The sequence below is a fragment of the Lutra lutra genome, chromosome 6 (genome assembly GCF_902655055.1).
Source record: "Lutra lutra chromosome 6, mLutLut1.2, whole genome shotgun sequence".
NCBI lineage: Eukaryota > Metazoa > Chordata > Mammalia > Carnivora > Mustelidae > Lutra > Lutra lutra.
In genome coordinates this window covers 97,589,459-97,608,118 of record NC_062283.1, presented here as the reverse complement: position 1 = coordinate 97,608,118, position 18,660 = coordinate 97,589,459, and the positions used below count along the sequence as shown (strand labels likewise).

The following is an 18,660-nucleotide window of genomic DNA, read 5'->3' as shown; positions in this document are numbered from 1 at the left end:
GAGCTGGAGAAAGAACAAGAAAGAAACCCTAAACCCAGCAGGAGAAGAGAAATCATAAAGATCAGAGCAGAAATCAATGAAATAGAAACCAAAAAAACAATAGAACAAATCAACGAAACTAGGAGCTGGTTCCTTGAAAGAATTAATAAGATTGATAAACCCCTGGCCAGACTTATCAAAAAGAAAAGAGAGAGGACCCAAATCAATAAAATCATGAATGAAAGAGGAGAGATCACAACGAACACCAAAGAAATACAGACGATTATAAGAACATACTATGAGCAACTCTACGCCAACAAATTTGACAATCTGGAAGAAATGGATGCATTCCTAGAGACATATAAACTACCACAACTGAACCAGGAAGAAATAGAAAACCTGAACAGACCCATAACCAGTAAGGAGATTGAAACAGTCATCAAAAATCTCCCAACAAACAAGAGCCCAGGGCCAGACGGCTTCCCAGGGGAATTCTACCAAACATTTAAAGAAGAACTAATTCCTATTCTCCTGAAACTGTTCCAAAAAATAGAAATGGAACGAAGACTTCCAAACTCATTTTATGAGGCCAGCATCACCTTGATCCCAAAACCAGACAAGGATCCCATTAAAAAAGAGAACTACAGACTAATATCCTTGATGAACACAGATGCAAAAATTCTCACCAAAATACCAGCCAATAGGATTCAACAGTACATTAAAAGGATTATTCACCACGACCAAGTGGGATTTTTTCCAGGGCTGCAAGGTCGGTTCAACATCCGCAAATCAATCAATGTGATACAACACATTAATAAAAGAAAGAACAAGAACCATATGATACTCTCAATAGATGCTGAGAAAGCATTTGACAAAGTACAGCACCTCTTCCTGATCAAAACTCTTCAAAGCATAGGGATAGAGGGCACATACCTCAATAGTATCAAAGCTATCTATGACAAACCCACCGCAAATATCATTCTCAATGGAAAAAAACTGAAAGCTTTTCCGCTAAGGTCAGGAACACGGCAGGGATGTCCGTTATCACCACTGCTATTCAACACAGTACTAGAAATCCTAGCCTCAGCAATCAGACAACAAAAGGAAATTAAAGGCATCCAAATCGGCAAAGAAGAAGTCAAACTATCACTCTTCGCACATGATATGATACTATATGTGGAAAACCCAAAAGACTCCACTCCAAAACTGCTAGAACTTGTACAGGAATTCAGTAAAGTGTCAGGATATAAAATCAATGCACAGAAATCAGTTGCATTTCTGTACACCAACAAGACAGAAATAAGAGAAATTAAGGAGTCAATCCCATTTACAATTACACCCAAAACTATAAGATACCTAGGAATAAACCTAACCAAAGAGACTAAGAATCTATACACAGAAAACTATAAAGTACTCATGAAAGAAATTGAGGAAGACACAAAGAAATGGAAAAATGTTCCATGCTCCTGGATTGGAAGAATAAATATTGTGAAAATGTCTATGTTACCTAAGGCAATCTACACATTTAATGCAATTCCTATCAAAGTACCATCCATTTTTTTCAAAGAAATGGAACAAATAATCCTAAAATTTATATGGAACCAGAAAAGACCTCAAATAGCCAAAGGAATATTGAAAAAGAAAGCCAAAGTTGGTGGCATCACAATTCTGGACTTCAAGCTCTATTACAAAGCTGTCATCATCAAGACAGCATGGTACTGGCACAAAAACAGACACATAGATCAATGGAACAGAATAGAGAGCCCAGAAATAGACCCTCAACTCTATGGTCAACTCATCTTCGACAAAGCAGGAAAGAATGTCCAATGGAAAAATGACAGCCTCTTCAATAAATGGTGTTGGGAAAATTGGACAGCCACATGCAGAAAAATGAAATTGGATCATTTCCTTACACCACACACGAAAATAGACTCAAAATGGATGAAGGATCTCAATGTGAGAAAGGAATCCATCTAAACCCTTGAGGAGAACACAGGCAGCAACCTCTTCGACCTCAGCCACAGCAACATCTTCCTAGGAACATCGCCAAAGGCAAGGGAAGCAAGGGCAAAAATGAACTATTGGGATTTTATCAAGATCAAAAGCTTTTGCACAGCAAAGGAAACAGTTAACAAAACCAAAAGACAACTGACAGAATGGGAGAAGATATTTGCAAATGACATATCAGATAAAGGGCTAGTGTCCAAAATCTATAAAGAACTTAGCAAACTCAACACCCAAAGAACAAATAATCCAATCAAGAAATGGGCAGAAGACATGAACAGACATTTCTGCAAAGAAGACATCCAGATGGCCAACAGACACATGAAAAAGTGCTCCATATCACTCGGCATCAGGGAAATACAAATCAAAACCACAATGAGATATCACCTCACGCCAGTCAGAATGGCTAAAATTAACAAGTCAGGAAATGACAGATGCTGGCGAGGATACGGAGAAAGGAAAACCCTCCTACACTGTTGGTGGGAATGCAAGCTGGTGCAACCACTCTGGAAAACAGCATGGAGGTTCCTCAAAATGCTGAAAATAGAACTACCCTATGACCCTGCAATTGCACTGCTGGGTATTTACCCTAAAGATACGAACGTAGTGATCCGAAGGGGCACGTGCACCTGAATGTTTATAGCAGCAATGTCTACAATAGCCAAACTATGGAAAGAACCTAGATGTCCATCAACAGACAAATGGATAAAGAAGATATGGTATATATACACAATGGAATACTATGCAGCCATCAAAAGAAATGAAATCTTGCCATTTGCAACGAAGTGGATAGAACTAGAGGGTACCATGCTTAGTGAAATAAGTCAATCGGAGAAAGACAACTATCATATGATCTCCCTGATATGAGGGAGAGGAGATGCAACATGGGGGGTTAAGGGGGTAGGAGAAGAGTAAATGAAACAAGATGGGATTGGGAGGGAGACAAACCATAAGTGACTCTTAATCTAACAAAACAAACTGAGGGTTGATGGGGGAGGGGGGTTGAGGGGGGGGTGGGGTTATGGACATTGGGGAGGGTATGTGCTATGGTGAGTGCTATGAAGTGGGTAAACCGGGAGATTCACAGACCTGTACCCCTGGGGATAAAAATATACTATATGTTTATAAAAAATAAAATTAAAAAAAAAAAAGATAAAAAAAAAAAAGACCACAGTTTGTCACATTCTTCCCTAACAATGCTATTTTTTTTGTTTGTTTTTGATCAGAAAGGGTATCTAATTTTAATTTGTATTGTTTTAATCTCTAGAATATTCTTCAACTTTCTGGTCATCTGTATGTCTTCTTTTTAAAATCGTTTATGTTTTTCCTATGCTTGTATTTTATCTTCTTTACATTTAAAAATAAATTTTATATTCAAAGCTTAATACTGTATCCATCATATGCTACAAACATCTTTCCTCGTGTCATTTATGACTGAATTCTTAGAAAAATGTTAAACTGCATAGAAGTATACCTTTAAGTCATCAAAATCATGTTTCCAGTTGCGAAAACTTAAGATCCTAAAATGTCAATTCTTCTAAAATTAATTCACAAATTCAATGTAATCAGAGTTCGAACAGCTTTTCTTTGATTTGCACAAAGTGACTTGAGTTTACACGGTGGACTCACTACCTATGAATAGTGAAAAAAATTAGGAAAAGAAATGGGACTTCCAGAATGACAAAGTAAGGACCTCTGTGAACCCAAAAGGACCTCTCCCACAAAAACTGAAATAGTAGCACAACTAAAGTTAATCACTTCAGAACCCTGGAAATAAACTGAAGCCACAAAACAAGTGGAACCTTGTCTACCCAATAGAAATGACTAAACCTTGGTTAAGACAGGGAGGGCTAGAACATTCTGATAAGGGTTATTCCCATCTTCCTCACTCCCTAGCTAGGTGGCTAGGCAGACGTGAAAATCCAATAGTATCAGCAAACTAATCAGTGCTGATTTTTTTTTTTTTTGCAATTCCATTAAAACCAGCTTCCCTAAGATCACAATCAATATTCTGTCCCAACGCAGTTCCCTGGAAACCTCTATTCCCAGGGTGTCCTGGCAATTTCATTTGCAACAGACATCAGCTCAGAGGGATAGAAGGCCTCACACTTCCGGGGCATCACAGAAATAACAGCAATCTGCTGGCATATCACAACTGCCTAAGGCTGTGGTTTTAGGTGAGTCAAATAAGAGCCTGAGCAAGAATTAAAAGTAAATCCTGAAAAACAGCACACTCCAGGACTAAAAGGTTGCACACATGTGCAAGGTCATGTGCATGCCCAGAAAATACCTGAGAAAGAAGAAAGCCCCAGTCACTCCTCTCTGGTTGACTCTGAAACCTTGAGAAAAGAGGAAGTTTAAAAAAAAAAAAAGTAAAATACAGAAAGTAAAATGGGCTATAATACCTACTGCTGGCAGGATCACTGCCAAAGAGGTACACGTACATGACAGAAAGAAATGTGCATAGAATACAATCTCTCCGGAAGGCAGTCTGAGAATATTAATTAAAAACAGGCATACTTAAAACTCTAATTCTTAGGAAAAGCAATTCTAATCATAAGCATTTATTTCATAGAAACAAAAGGACCAACGCCTATCAAATATGTACAAGATGGTAATGACAGCATAACTTGTAGTGATCAAGAACTGAAAATAAAGTGAATACTGATTATGTTGGAAGGGCTGAATACTTTGTGAAAAACTGGGAACAAAACTGGCTATTACATGACCATTAAAATGAAGGAATTAGAGCTATGCCAGATGACATGAAGGGACTATCCTCAAGTAGAGTGGATTAAGAAAACATACAAGAAAGATTAATATAATTCCATTTTATGCAAAATAATGGCAGAACTCCTCATATTTACATATGTGTGTACATATATATAATTTTAGAAATGTATTTTTGAAGAACACCTGTAAGTTTTTTGATATACTGTACCTAGTCACTGAGCTGCTAACATGGGGGAAGGCTGAGGGAGAAGGAACTGGTAAGATAGGATTTCATTTATGAATTAATATGTATGTATATGTATGAAAAAAGCTACCAGCCCTTTTTTAATCATTCCCCTCCTTGGTTTCGAGCTTATTGGGAAGTTCTTTCCCACATCGAAATCATATAAATTTCTTTTTTTTTTTGCAATTTCTTAAAATTGCTCTATAGTTTCACTTATTACATTTAGTTATTTTCTGAAGTATATTTTGGCACAGAGAAGATATTTTTCCTCTAATAATTTCAAAGCTATTTTTATAGTTCTATTGAGCTGCAATTGCTGGACAATAAAGTGCACATATTTAAAATGCACAGTCTGATGAGTTGTGATAGAAGTATGCACCTGGCAGCACTATTTGTTGAACCATAATTTCTTTCCCCACTAATACAGTATGTCACCTTTATTACATTACATTTTTATAAATCAGCCCTGTCAACTTACAAGAGCATCTAATCCTGCCTCAAGATCCCAGGGGATCATCTCTTTCCCATTTTGTATGAAATGACAGTGCAATGAAACTTGAACCTCTAATTAAATTAGCATCTTAATTTACAAAAATCCAGTGGCTAGTGACAGAGTAAGTTGAACACTAAACCAAGGAACTGAAGAGGATTGCTGGTTTTTTTGGGGGGGAAGGGGGAGGAAACTGAGAAACAAAGAAAGGTAGGAAAAAAGGAGGCCTAAATCGGAAAAGGAGTCCCTCGCATTGTACAAGGAATGCAGAATTTCAACCACTATTTTAATCTGCTCAGAAATACGTGAGCTTTCAGTAAAGAATTTAAATGGTTGCTCAGAAGGCCAGCATCAGGCCTTTATTCTTCTACCACCCCAAAGCTCTAATAGGAGAGTCAGACTGATAGAACTTAAATTACAGACACAAATTTTACATTTATTTCCAAAAGTTATTCTTTGTATGCATTTTGCTTCATGAAGTAAACAATTATTCAGTTATAACTCAATTTAACTTATTTCAATATTCACCACTGATCTTCCAGTGGCTAGAACAATTTTTTTTTAAAGATTTTATTTATTTATTTGACAGAGAGAGATCACAAGTAGACGGAGAGGAAGGCGGAGAGAGAGAGAGAGAGGGAAGCAGGCTTCTTGCTGAGCAGAGAGCCCGATGTGGGACTCGATCCCAGGACCCTGAGATCATGACCTGAGCCGAAGGCAGCGGCTTAACCCACTGAGCCACCCAGGCGCCCCTAGAACAATTTTTAAAGAAGAGCATTACATGGTATATACACCGAATTTTTATAAGTTTTGAGCTTACGTATTGCGCATAAAACCTGGCTAGGTACAAAAATTTTAGCTTTTGTCTTGCTCAATATTCTTCTATGTTCCTCTCCTACATCCAGTATTCAAATTTAGAATAAAGTTTAAAGCCAGTCTAATTTTGTTTCTTTATAAGTAAAATTTCTTCACCACCCCCTACAAGGATGCTAACTGAGTAGGTTTATTATCTCTGTAAGTAAAAAAATTTGCAGTTTTTATAGTAATCTTTCTTCATGAATCTTGCTTGGAAATTAATGAGTCCTTTTGATTGGCATAATCTGATTTTTTTTCAACTCCAATTTCTTAAATTATGTCACCAATAATTGCTTACATTCCAGAAAGGCAAATTTATTCATCTTTAATCCTAGACTAACCATTTTCTAAATCAAATTAAGTAATAAGGACCTTGCTAAGATTTTTACAAAGGACATGTAAGTAAATTAAAGGATGTTTAGAAGATCACCTGATTTCACCACCAGGTGTCATTTTACTTCTGACTTGCTGTGTCATCTGAGCAGCAAGAACCTGGTGCCTATTCAACTGGTTCTTGTTCAAATACCTGTGAACTACCTTGATAAATTGTTGAAAAGAGGTGGTAAATTATAAAACTTAATAAATCATATAAACTTCCAAGTCACATCTGATTTATCTTTTACTATGCCCTGCTTCCCATTCCTGTAAACCACCCAGCCATAAAAAATTGGCCTCAGTCCTATTGATTAAATTGCAGAACTGTATTAATGTATGTCCATTTCTGGGGCGCCTGGGTGGCTCAGTGGGTTAAAGCCTCTGCCTTAGGCTCAGGTCATGATCCCAGGTCCTGGGATCGAGCCCCGCATCGGGCTCTCTGCTCGGCAGAGTCTGCTTCCTCCTATCTCTCTCTGCCTACTTGTGATCTCTGTCTGTCAAATAAATAAAATCTTAAAAAAAAAATGTATGTCCATTTCTTCCCATTTGCTGTCACAACTGAAATCTTCACTTATTGTTTACAAAATCTTCCTAATTGGTCTCCCACTTCTGCCCCCAGGTTACCTAATGCACGACCATCAAAGTAGTATTTCCAAAATATAAATTTTGTTTCTCATTGTAAAATCATTTAGGTCTCCATCATGAAATCCAAACTCTTAAGCATACTACAATATATATTCTTGCCTTCATATGCAGTTCTGCCTTTGTTTCCTACAGCTTGCCCAAAGGTAATTTTAACTCTGGCCATATTAAACTATTAGCAGTTTTCCAAGAACATCCTGCTTTTGATTATGTCTTTGTATCTTCTGACTAAAATAACCTTGCTCTGCTCTTTCCCTTCTTATCACACCCCACTCATTCTTTTTTTTTTTTTTTTAAAGATTTTATTTATTTATTCGACAGAGAGAGAGATCACAAGTAGGGAGAGAGGCAGGCAGAGAGAGAGAGAGAGGAGGGGAAGCAGGCTTCCTGCTGAGCAGAGAGCCCGATGTGGGGCTCGATCCCAGGACCCTTGGATCATGACCTGAGCCGAAGGCAGAGGCTTAACCCACTGAGCCACCCAGGTGCCCCCCGCACTCATTCTTTAAGACCAAGCTCATATAACTTGGATTTGTGAAATCTTCCTACACCCTTCATCCAAAAAACATATTAATTCTGTTTCCATAGCATATTGTGTATGTCTTTATCAGCACTTATAATATGTATTTTAGTAATCCGTTAGTAGGTAATTTTCATTCACTGGAATCTGAGTTCTTCAAGGGGAATATATTTCCAGTATTTAATCTCTGGTAAATAGGGGGTGCTCAATAAATGTCTACTGAATGAATGAATGAAGATGCATTAAAAATGAGTGAGGATCACTGACAAAAACAAGTGTTTCCTTTGTTTTTAATTTTGATATTTAGAATGTAGAACACATTTTCTAACTGATACAGTTGTTACACAGCAATTATGTTTTCAGCCTAGAGCATCTATCCAGTATGGTAGCCACCACTCACACATGGCTACAGAGCACTTAAAATGTGGCTGGTCCAAGATGTGGCATAAGTATAAAGTACACAGTAGATTTTAAAGAGTACAAAAAAAGGATGTGAAATACCTCAAATTTATAAGTTGATTACATGTTTAAATGATATTTTGATTTAAACTTTATTATTAAAACTAATTTTATGTTTTTAAACTGCTATTCATATAGTTATTAGTAAATTTACAATTACACATGCAGTTTGCATTTTATTTCTATTGAACAGTGATGTTCTAGAAAATATAATCATTCAAATCATTCAAAAATATAATCATTCAAACTGACATTGTTAATAATACTAGTCCAAAATGAGGAGGGTATTCTTCTTTAGTAAGTATGAAGACCGAGTTGACGTACAGCTGGACTAGAGACACCTGGATACCTGGTTTTTGGCTCTTGGCCAAGGGCAGTGGGATTTATGATATGCTTGTTCAAGGTCCCAAACTCCCAAAACTCCCCCAGTGACCCCCAGTGTAACCATTTTACCAGTGGTTGGCAACTGACCTAACTGGTGTGACAAGACTAGCTTGATCACTGAAAGGGTAAACTGAGTTCCTCAGAAGCTAGATCTTGGTGGCTGGAGATGAAGACTCAGCACAATCCTTGTATATATGGGCCTGTGGGACCCTGCATGTGGGATGCCTCTCAGAATGCTTACCTGCATTGTTTCTCCTGCTGCAGGATATCCTCTGCCTTTAAATAAAAGTTTTATTTGCATATGTTCTATAGAGTCCGGTAATAAGTCTTTTCAAATTCACAAACTGAGGGAAAACTTTGCAATGAACTATATAAAAAGAACTGCAATATGGTTTTATTATTCATTGAATGTTTTATGCTCAGGTGATAATAAAGTAGATTAATAGAAATTTTTGAATGTCACATCCATAAAATATTACACTGACTTTTACTTATGTAAAATATTTTCTTCAGTGACACTTAATAGAGTTAAAGTTCTGCAATCTTGGTTTACTCCTTAATATGTAAGTAGATCGATCATACTGATGAATAAGCTCCAGAAACTAAATTTTAAATTGTCATTTCCTATAATGGACATCTACTGATTTTTGCCATCTACCACCTCCATTTCTTTTGAGAAACATCTGATGTTGGTGAAGATGACAATCAGAAAAATTGTACTCTGACACACACATACTCAGAGTTACAGGGGTGATCCTGAGATCCTGTGGTGCCCTGAGCCAGCAAATCACTGAACTATGATGACTGCTTCAGGGTAGTTAAGAACCATGCCAGGACTATCAAGTTCTTCCCTCCTAAATTATGAAAGTTTGTTTGTCAGAGGAGAGAAACAAGTCCAAAAGAGAGAAGCAGAATTCTCCCCTAGGCTTACCACACAGAAATACAAAATTTACAGCCCACCAAGATGAAATGAGCTTGCAGTCAATAGAGGGAATAAATCCTGCTTAATTTCCACATATTCATAAAACTGTTTATACCTTAAAAATCACCTTGTTCAATCCTGCCATTTTACAGATGATGAAACTAACGTCCCAGAGAACAGTAATTAACCCCATAAAGTATTTCCACACATAGCAAAGCTAGAGTTACATTCCAGGTTGTCTCACTGCAAGGAAATGTCCTCTGATATTCTTAAAAACCAGACTAAAGGGACCTATCACTATTTTAGTTAGTAAAAAAATCATCTGTTAAGGATTTCAGACTCACAAGTGAAAAATTTCTGAAAAAGTATATCAACCATTTTTATACGTGTTGTAAAATTATCCAACATTATATCAAAAATTATCTTAAATGAATCAAATTATTTTTCTTTTCTGGCTATTTTATCATCGCTATCTAGAAAACTGCTCTGCCCCTCAGAATAAGAGTTTGCTATCAAACAACTTAAGCAATGAAAGATGTCATCCAAGGATAAACTGAACATAGCTAACGTATCTGGAGAACTGTCTTATGAGTCATTTACAGTTCAAGGCCACCATTTCTCAAAGTGTATTTCCTAGAGCACTGGAGAACCACAAGATGTTCTCTGAATAAAGGACATTAAAGTCAAATAAATTTGTGAAAAGCCACATAAAATAAGTGCATATATAAACCAGTATAAATAATATTTATGTATGTGTGTGTATGTATATATATCATACACACACACACACACACACACACACACATATATATATATATATATATGTATATCCTCCCTCTTAGAAATTCATGGTACACATTAAAAGTGAAGACATGGGACGCCTGGGTGGCTCAGTTGGTTGGGCCGCTGCCTTCAGCTCAGGTCATGATCCCAGCGTCCTGGGATCGAGTCCCACATCGGGCTCCTTGCTCGGCGGGGAGCCTGCTTCTCCCTCTGCCTCTGTTGCCACTCTGTCTGCCTGTTCTCTCTCTCTCTCTCTGGCAAATAAATAAATAAAATCTTTATAAAAGTGAAGACATCTTGTGCTGAAGAAAATGCTCAACTTTAATTCAGCATTTCCAAATCTCTGACTATAACATGGCTGTTCACCAAAAAACTCATTAAGAAAAATTAATATGTGAAAATATTTTGGGGAATACTACTCTAACAATCTTTCAGCCATATCCTACCAAATAAATAACATACCCAGATTTATGTTTATTATGATCATATACATATAGCATATCATAATTTTCAGACACTTTCACTTACATTTTGCTTGTTTAATCCAGGATATAGAACAGTGCCTGTTACATGGTAGATCCAATATTTGTTGAATAAATAATCTCCATAAAAACCACACGAAAAGACTAAATTTAATTATCATCTCCATTTACAGATGAGAAGGCTGAAGTTCAGAAAAGTTAACCGACTTCCCAAGGGTCACAGACCCAGAGATTACGGACCCAGGGCTTGACCACAAGTCTTCTGACTTTAAAACCCTATGTTAGGCTGATGTAATATTATGTCTTCCAAACAGATTATTCAAGGACATCTTACACTATTCTTAACAAAAAACATCACATAATGAAGTACTGGTAGGAGTTTTAAAGTACAATCAGTTCCTAGCTATTAAGGTTTAATACTTATAATGCTTTTTTTTTTTAACTTACAAATGTTTTTTAAGAAGATACTTAAAACAACCGTTAAATGGGTTTAAATAAGAAAAAAAGCAAAATAAAAAAATTTTAAGTCTAGTATATTTAAAGTAATTTACCATAACTGCCAGAAAGTAAAAGCAAGAGACCACAACAGAAGACAGTCATGAGAAAATAACCCTAAATTTCAATCCATCAAATCAGACATTTAGTATACCAAAATTAAATACCATAAAATATGGTTATATATGGAATAAAGGACACCTTGTCACGGCATGAAAAACACATTTTTACACTTAAATGTGTAAAAATCCATTTAATTTTGTCACTGAAAGCAGCTATCAACATAAATTTAACTTTGGTAGGTTACCTACCACTAAAAATAAGCAGTAAACATTACTACTATCAAAAATAATTCATATTTTATAAATAAATAGTACATCTGATCATCTACATTTTTAGGCTGCTATAATATGCAATAAATGCCATCCTACTTAACACCTGCCACAGAAAAAAAACTTATTTACATTTTGTTTGGATTTTAATTTTGAAAAAAAAATACTAAATCAAATATTCTTTGTCTTGTTTGTTTGAAAATAATTTTAGCTAATGGCCCTCTTTTGCTGAAATACCATAAACTTTGTAGAAACTTACTTATGCCATTTCTCAAAGTCTACTCCCAAAGATCTAAGATTTTGATATAAAAAGGGGTCAAGATTAAATAGAAAATTTATCATATGGCAACTACCACAATAAAATTAACCCACCAAGAAACAACAGGTGTTAAAAAAAGAGAATAAAACTTTGAGGAGGAAGAGTGTGTTGATAGAGTCTCAAAATACTTCCTTAAAATCCAAATATTTATTGATTACAAAAACAAATGAAAAAGTTATTAATTTCAAAGGAAAAGAACATAATAATAGAGAGATCTAACGGACAGAAGTTTAATCAAGGGATCAAAGGATCAAGGTATAAGACGCCATCAATTTGGACAAATCAAACACAAGTTCCACTTGAGAGGCAGCAAAAAGAATGCATCAATCGCTTTAAGATATTCCAAACCTGAATCTAAGCATGAAAAACTATCAGACAAAACCAAATGTGGGCACGTTCTATAAAATAATTGACCTAGAATATTCAAAAATTGTCAGTTATGAAAATCAAGAAAAGGCTCAAGAACTGTTTCAGTTTGAAACATGACAACTAAATGTAATCTGCATATAGACCCTTTTGATAAAAGGTAAAACTTGGTGACACGGGAGAATGTTATTTGTAAAAAATAGATACTGGAGTACTTTATAGATATATAAAGAACTCCTCAAACTCAACACACACAAAACAGACAATTATATGAAAAAATGGGCAGAAGATATGAACAGACACTTCTCCAATGAAAACATACAAATGGCTATCAGACACATGAAAAAATGTTCATCATCACTAGCCATCAGGGAGATTCAAATTAAAACCACATTGAGATACCACCTTATACCAGTTAGAATGGCCAAAATTAGCAAGACAGGAAACAACATGTGTTGGAGAGGATGTGGAGAAAGGGGAACCCTCTTACACTGTTGGTGGGAATGCAAGTTGGTGCAGCCACTTTGGAGAACAGTGTGGAGATTCCTCAAGAAATTAAAAATAGAGCTTCCCTATGACCCTGCAATTGCACTACTGGGTATTTACCCCAAAGATACAGATGTAGTGAAAAGAAGGGCCATCTGTACCCCAATGTTTATAGCAGCAATGGCCACGGTCGCCAAACTGTGGAAAGAACCAAGATGCCCTTCAACGGACGAATGGATAAGGAAGATGTGGTCCATATACACTATGGAGTATTATGCCTCCATCAGAAAGGATGAATACCCAACTTTTGCAGCAACATGGACGGGACTGGAAGAGATTATGCTGAGTGAAATAAGTCAAGCAGAGAAAGTCAATTATCATATGGCTTCACTTATTTGTGGAGCATAACAAATAACATGGAGGACAAGGGGAGATGGAGAGGAGAAGGGAGTTGAGGGAAATTGGAAGGGGAGGTGAACCATGAGAGACTATGGACTCTGAAAAACAATCTGAGGGTTTTGAAGGGGCGGGTGGTGGGAGGTTGGGGGAACCAGGTGGTGGGTATTAGGGAGGGCACGGATTGCATGGAGCACTGGGTGTGGTGCAAAAACAATGAATACTGTTACGCTGAAAAGAAATAAAAAATTAAAAAAAAATAAAATGAAAAAAAAAATAAAATGAAAAAAAAAAAAAATAGATCCTGGAATATTTTGGGGTGACTGGGCAGTATATCAACAGCTTACTCTCAAATAATTAAAAAGAAAAAAGTGCCATTCTTATTTTTAAAAAAAAGATTAAAAAAAATTAAAAAAATAAAAAAAAGATAAAAATTTTGACAGACTTAAAACTACAAAGCCAATGTTGTATATTTCTACTGCCTTTGATACTGGTTCATTTTCTCTGAATTTGAAATCAAAGTTTTAAGACTAATCATCTTTTTTGGTTTTCAGGATTCTTAGGTTCTAGAGGTCTTAGGAAATCCTAAAATTTGTGGTAATTTTCAGGAGTATCATCAAGAATGAATAAAGAATGAAAATATATTAAAGAAGAACTGGAACCTCAGTCATAAGGGCTATCTATCCTCTGGATGCATGCATAATGGACCCATAGCAAATTTAAAATAAGGGCTTTTCCAGATGATTGCTACCACACAGCAATGGTAAAGTATACTAAAATGTGTGGCTTTATGAATTACTGTTTTCTTAAAAAACAACTCTAAAAACTCATCCTGCCACAGATAGATAAATATTTTAATTTTACTATTTCTTTAATTTTTACATTGCAATGATTCAGAATGGACCAATACTTTTTTAAAGTGGGCTCTGATAATTTTAAAGCAAACAATGAAATATTAGCAATACCACAAGAATAATCTTCAATAGACTAAATGTAAAGAACAGTTCCTTTAATCTCTCAAAATCCACTGGTTAAGTCTCTTAGGGTGGTTGGAGAATGTAGATTAATAAAATGCAAATTCCTAAACTTCATCCAAAACTCAAGGAAGGTCTTCATAATCTGTTCATGAACACCCTAATTAAACCTCAGAAGTTTTATAAATAGCTCTTGCACAGAAAAGAATAAGCAAGCTTGAGACTGCTATCCCAGGAAAGGATGGCTTGCAAGGTTTGCTCTTGGTTGGCATCTGGTAACTAGCTTTCGAGATGGTTTCCACCATTCCCAGACTGATGAGGGTGGCATACTGTGCCTAAGTTGTTCATATGAACAAAATAATTCATGATGAATCCCTGATTTCCTCTGGACATCTGAAATTCTAATGCATGCTATAAGCAGATAGTGCCTATGGCCTGATTCCAAGAAAAACTCTGGGCTCCTGGGCTCAAATGAGCTTCTATGGTAGACAACATTTCACACATCTGGTAATAACTCATTGCTAGAGGAAGTAAGCATGTCCTGTGTCACTCTGCTGGGAAAGGACCATTGGAAGCTTGAGCCTGGCTTCCTCCAGACTTCATCCTATGTACCGTTTCCCTTTGCTCTTCGTCCTTTTGCGGAGTCCTGAGTCTTACTAGTAAATCAGTAAACCTGTGGTGATCTTGGGTACCCTTGACATAATACTTCAATACATAAAATTACCTTCTGTAGAGTTCAAAGTGTTTCCACACACTTTGTATGTGTGTGTTTGTGTGTGTGTATTAGCAACTCTGCAATTGATAACTTTAAGATGACAAATTCTTAAAGTAAGTCCTATTAACATTCACAAAATTACTTACTTTCTGGATTACTGGACAAGTAATATTCAGAATATAATGTACCATTCATTTTCTCAAAGTTCAAATTTGAAACTTCAATTGTAAATATAGAGATTTTTATTACCTGGTTGTTATTCATTTCATTACTATATGTATACATATTTTCAATTTCCTCAAAATGAAAGAAAACTAATTCTCGAAAAAAAATCCAAATGCAGACTCAAAACAGTTTATTGTACATCACAATTTATGTAGTGTTCAAAAGGGATATGTTCTTACCATGTGGAGTGATTGTCTGTATAGGCTTGGCTGGAGACCTCACATTCCATATAGTCAAGGTACCATCTGAATGACTGCAAATAAATTGTTTTCCCTCATGATGCCAAGCAACAGAGTGAATAGCCTACATAAGAGGAGTGAAGAATTCCACTTTTAGAAACAACAATCTAAAAATCAAGCTATGCACAATCGGTATTATAATTTTCACTTCAAACTTTTTCGTATTTCCTAAGCTGAAGTCAACACATTAACTTGACATTCCCACAACCCTCTTTAATGCAAATGAGATTTAATATGGTACTGGCACTATTTTAAATTATTTTTACTTTATTCCTTAAGCCAGCATAAGAATGATATAACAGTGATATATGAATTATTAATGAGCTCAGAAAAATAGACTGTATTCTTATAGATTCTTAGAATAAACTATACCTAAACATAAATTACCAAGTAATTAACAACCAATATCTCATCAGAAAAACTGGCTGCATTAGACAGAACACTTTTCTTTAAAGATTTTATTTATTTGAGAAAAGGCAGAGTGAAGGGTAGAAGGAAAAGCACACTCCCTACTGAGCTGGGAGCCTGATGCTGGGCTCCATCCCAGGAACCTGAGATCATGACCTGAGCCGAAGGCAGTTGCTTAATCGACTTAGCCATCCAGGCACCCCTAATCTTTTATTTTAAAGATTTATCCATTTATTTGAGAGAGAGTGAGCGAGCACACAGGAAAAGGGGAAAGGGAGAGAGAATCTCAAGCAGACTCTGCACTGAGTCTGGAGCCCAACATGGGGCCTGATCTCAAAACCCTGAGATCATGACCTAAGCTGTAATGAAGAGTCAGAAGCTTAATTGACTGTGCCCCTCAAGTGCCCCCTAAATAAAACCTTACAACAGTAAAAAGCTTACTCCATGATACACATGACATTCTATAAACTCAATCTGAAAATCATCCCTTAATAGCCTTAGCAGATGAAATTATTTCTATAAAATAGTAGTTGAACTAAGGAGCTTTACAAAGCTTTTAAATATTTTTTTTAAGTGATAAAGAAAATACAAGAGAGATGTTCAGTGTTGTCTGAAATATATAAATAAAAACATTCTAATTTTATCATAAATATAAATGAATATCATATACCTAAATATATAATATTTATGGAGGATCACTATTTCTACTTTACTAAAGAAAATCATGTACATCTTTGTTTAAAAGTACCATTTAATTTAAAGATGGTATTAAATTATTAACTATTCCAAAAATAAGTACTAATTACATGGACCAGTGGTTCACAATTATTTTGGATAACAGAGAGAAACAAATGCCAGAAAATACTCCACAAAAGAATAACCAAAAATGAACTTTTGCAATGAAATAAATATACATGATTTTTTCAATTACTTCTGCAATTTTCTAAATACAAATCCAACTTCATACAAGATACCACTTTTTTCCAATAGACTCTTTAATACCACTGCATATAATACTACACATATGCTATTTGTGTTTATATTATATGTATATATGTATATATTATCTAAGTATAGTATATGGGTAAGTATATATACTGATACACACTTAAGTAGTAGATATGTAGCATTATGTCTATAAACAAAATATATGTGTATAATATACACCACATACAAACTATATATGTATAAAACATGCAGTTTTACTTTTTCTTTAGTCCTTTTCATAAAATGAAGTAGAAATTTATGTAAACAAAATGGGAAAAGTAAATCTAACTAACCAAACCTGCAACACCTTTACAATCGGAAGGCGGGTTAGGAGCAAAACTGAACAATTCATGGGAGACGGTATGAGATATGAAGTAGGTAGCATCAACTGGGGTTGAGGAATTTCATATGTAAATTGGCTTATTTTTCCAAGATATGCAATTTCCAGAAGATTCTTAAGAGGTTACTTGATTTTTTAAAAATGTGAAACTATAGATACAGATGAAGGGAAACAGGAGAGATCAAGGACGAAATGGATGGAAACTAACAAAATAAATCAGTGACATACAAAAGTTGTAGAGAAACATGATGAATTCAGGGTAGAGAAAAAAATGTCAAGAAAAGGGAGGGAAAATGATATAGCCATTGGCATAAGCCACAGGAGCAGTATATACATATTTAAAAAAAATTCTTTAGAAGATGCAGTATCTGACAAGAAATCTTCACTATATTGCAGTGCATGAGGCAATTAATGGATTAACAGTATGACAGTATTCTCATCTGTGAAAATTAAAAGAATAGCATGAGGACTGCCTACTCTGATACATTTTTTAAAACTGTGATATATAATTATTTGGCTTTGGCAAAAGTAGTACATATGATGTTTTGTGCTATTCTTATCAATTAAGAGAGCATCTTTAAGAATACGTCCTGGAAAGATAACAGGCTAGCTACTTACCTATCAAATTCTATACTCACTAACTCAAAATACTGAGGAAATTAGATAAATTCCCTATTTACTTATGTAAACTGATCAGTATGATTAGAATCATTTCATAGTAAAAGTTGTATATAAATCTTAGTCCAGCTATTCCTACATTATAAACTGATAAACATTTAGCAGACTTACACCAAAAATAATCTCTTTTCCTCCAGAAAATAAGATCTTAATATTATATTGAAAAGCAACATTGACTGCTAGTATAATTACTATTCCTAAAGCCTTAAAAAATGTCACTGAAATGACAAAAGAAAAAAATTTTATAAAACAGATTTTGATTTTAAATTACAATGCTTGCAAACATATGGGAAGGAAATACTGAAAACACTACTTTTATTATTCTCATGTTATCAAACAATAAAGTGAATGTTTATAGTATTGGATGAATTATTTCTTATATATAGGAGTAATACATCAAATTGTACAGCTTTGGCCCTAATATTTTAACTTATTAACATTTTATTATTATTTCCATTGTAGAAGGGATGCAACAGTAATACTGTTTAATTGAGTAAGATAATCATAGAATAATATATTTTTGTAAAATGGTTGATAAAATTATTATATGTTGGATAGTAAGTGATTTATAGCTTCTCTAAAGATGTTAACAGGCATAAATTGAAAACACTGCCATTTCCATTAAAAATAAAACCAAAATGATCTATGTGTCTGTTTTTGTGCCAGTACCATGCTGTCTTGATGATGACAGCTTTGTAATAGAGCTTGAAGTCCAGAATTGTGATGCCACCAACTTTGGCTTTCTTTTTCAATATTCCTTTGGCTATTTGAGGTCTTTTCTGGTTCCATATAAATTTTAGGATTATTTGTTCCATTTCTTTGAAAAAAATGGATGGTACTTTGATAGGAATT

General features: G+C 35.1%; 1 protein-coding gene across 7 annotated transcripts in view; it reads right to left on the bottom strand.

Moving 5' to 3' along the window:
* The window catches only part of STXBP5 (syntaxin binding protein 5), a 185,388-nt gene that overhangs the window by 100,480 nt on the left and 66,248 nt on the right, over positions 1 to 18,660 (bottom strand). For all 7 annotated transcript variants that reach the window (XR_007127922.1, XM_047732215.1, XM_047732217.1 and 4 more), the window contains exon 8: positions 15,336 to 15,459. Coding sequence is in view for 6 of the 7 variants with exons in the window: in XM_047732215.1 (XP_047588171.1) it covers positions 15,336 to 15,459 (124 nt within the window). In the remaining variant the exon portion in view is untranslated. The remainder of the gene's footprint in view (positions 1 to 15,335; positions 15,460 to 18,660) is intronic.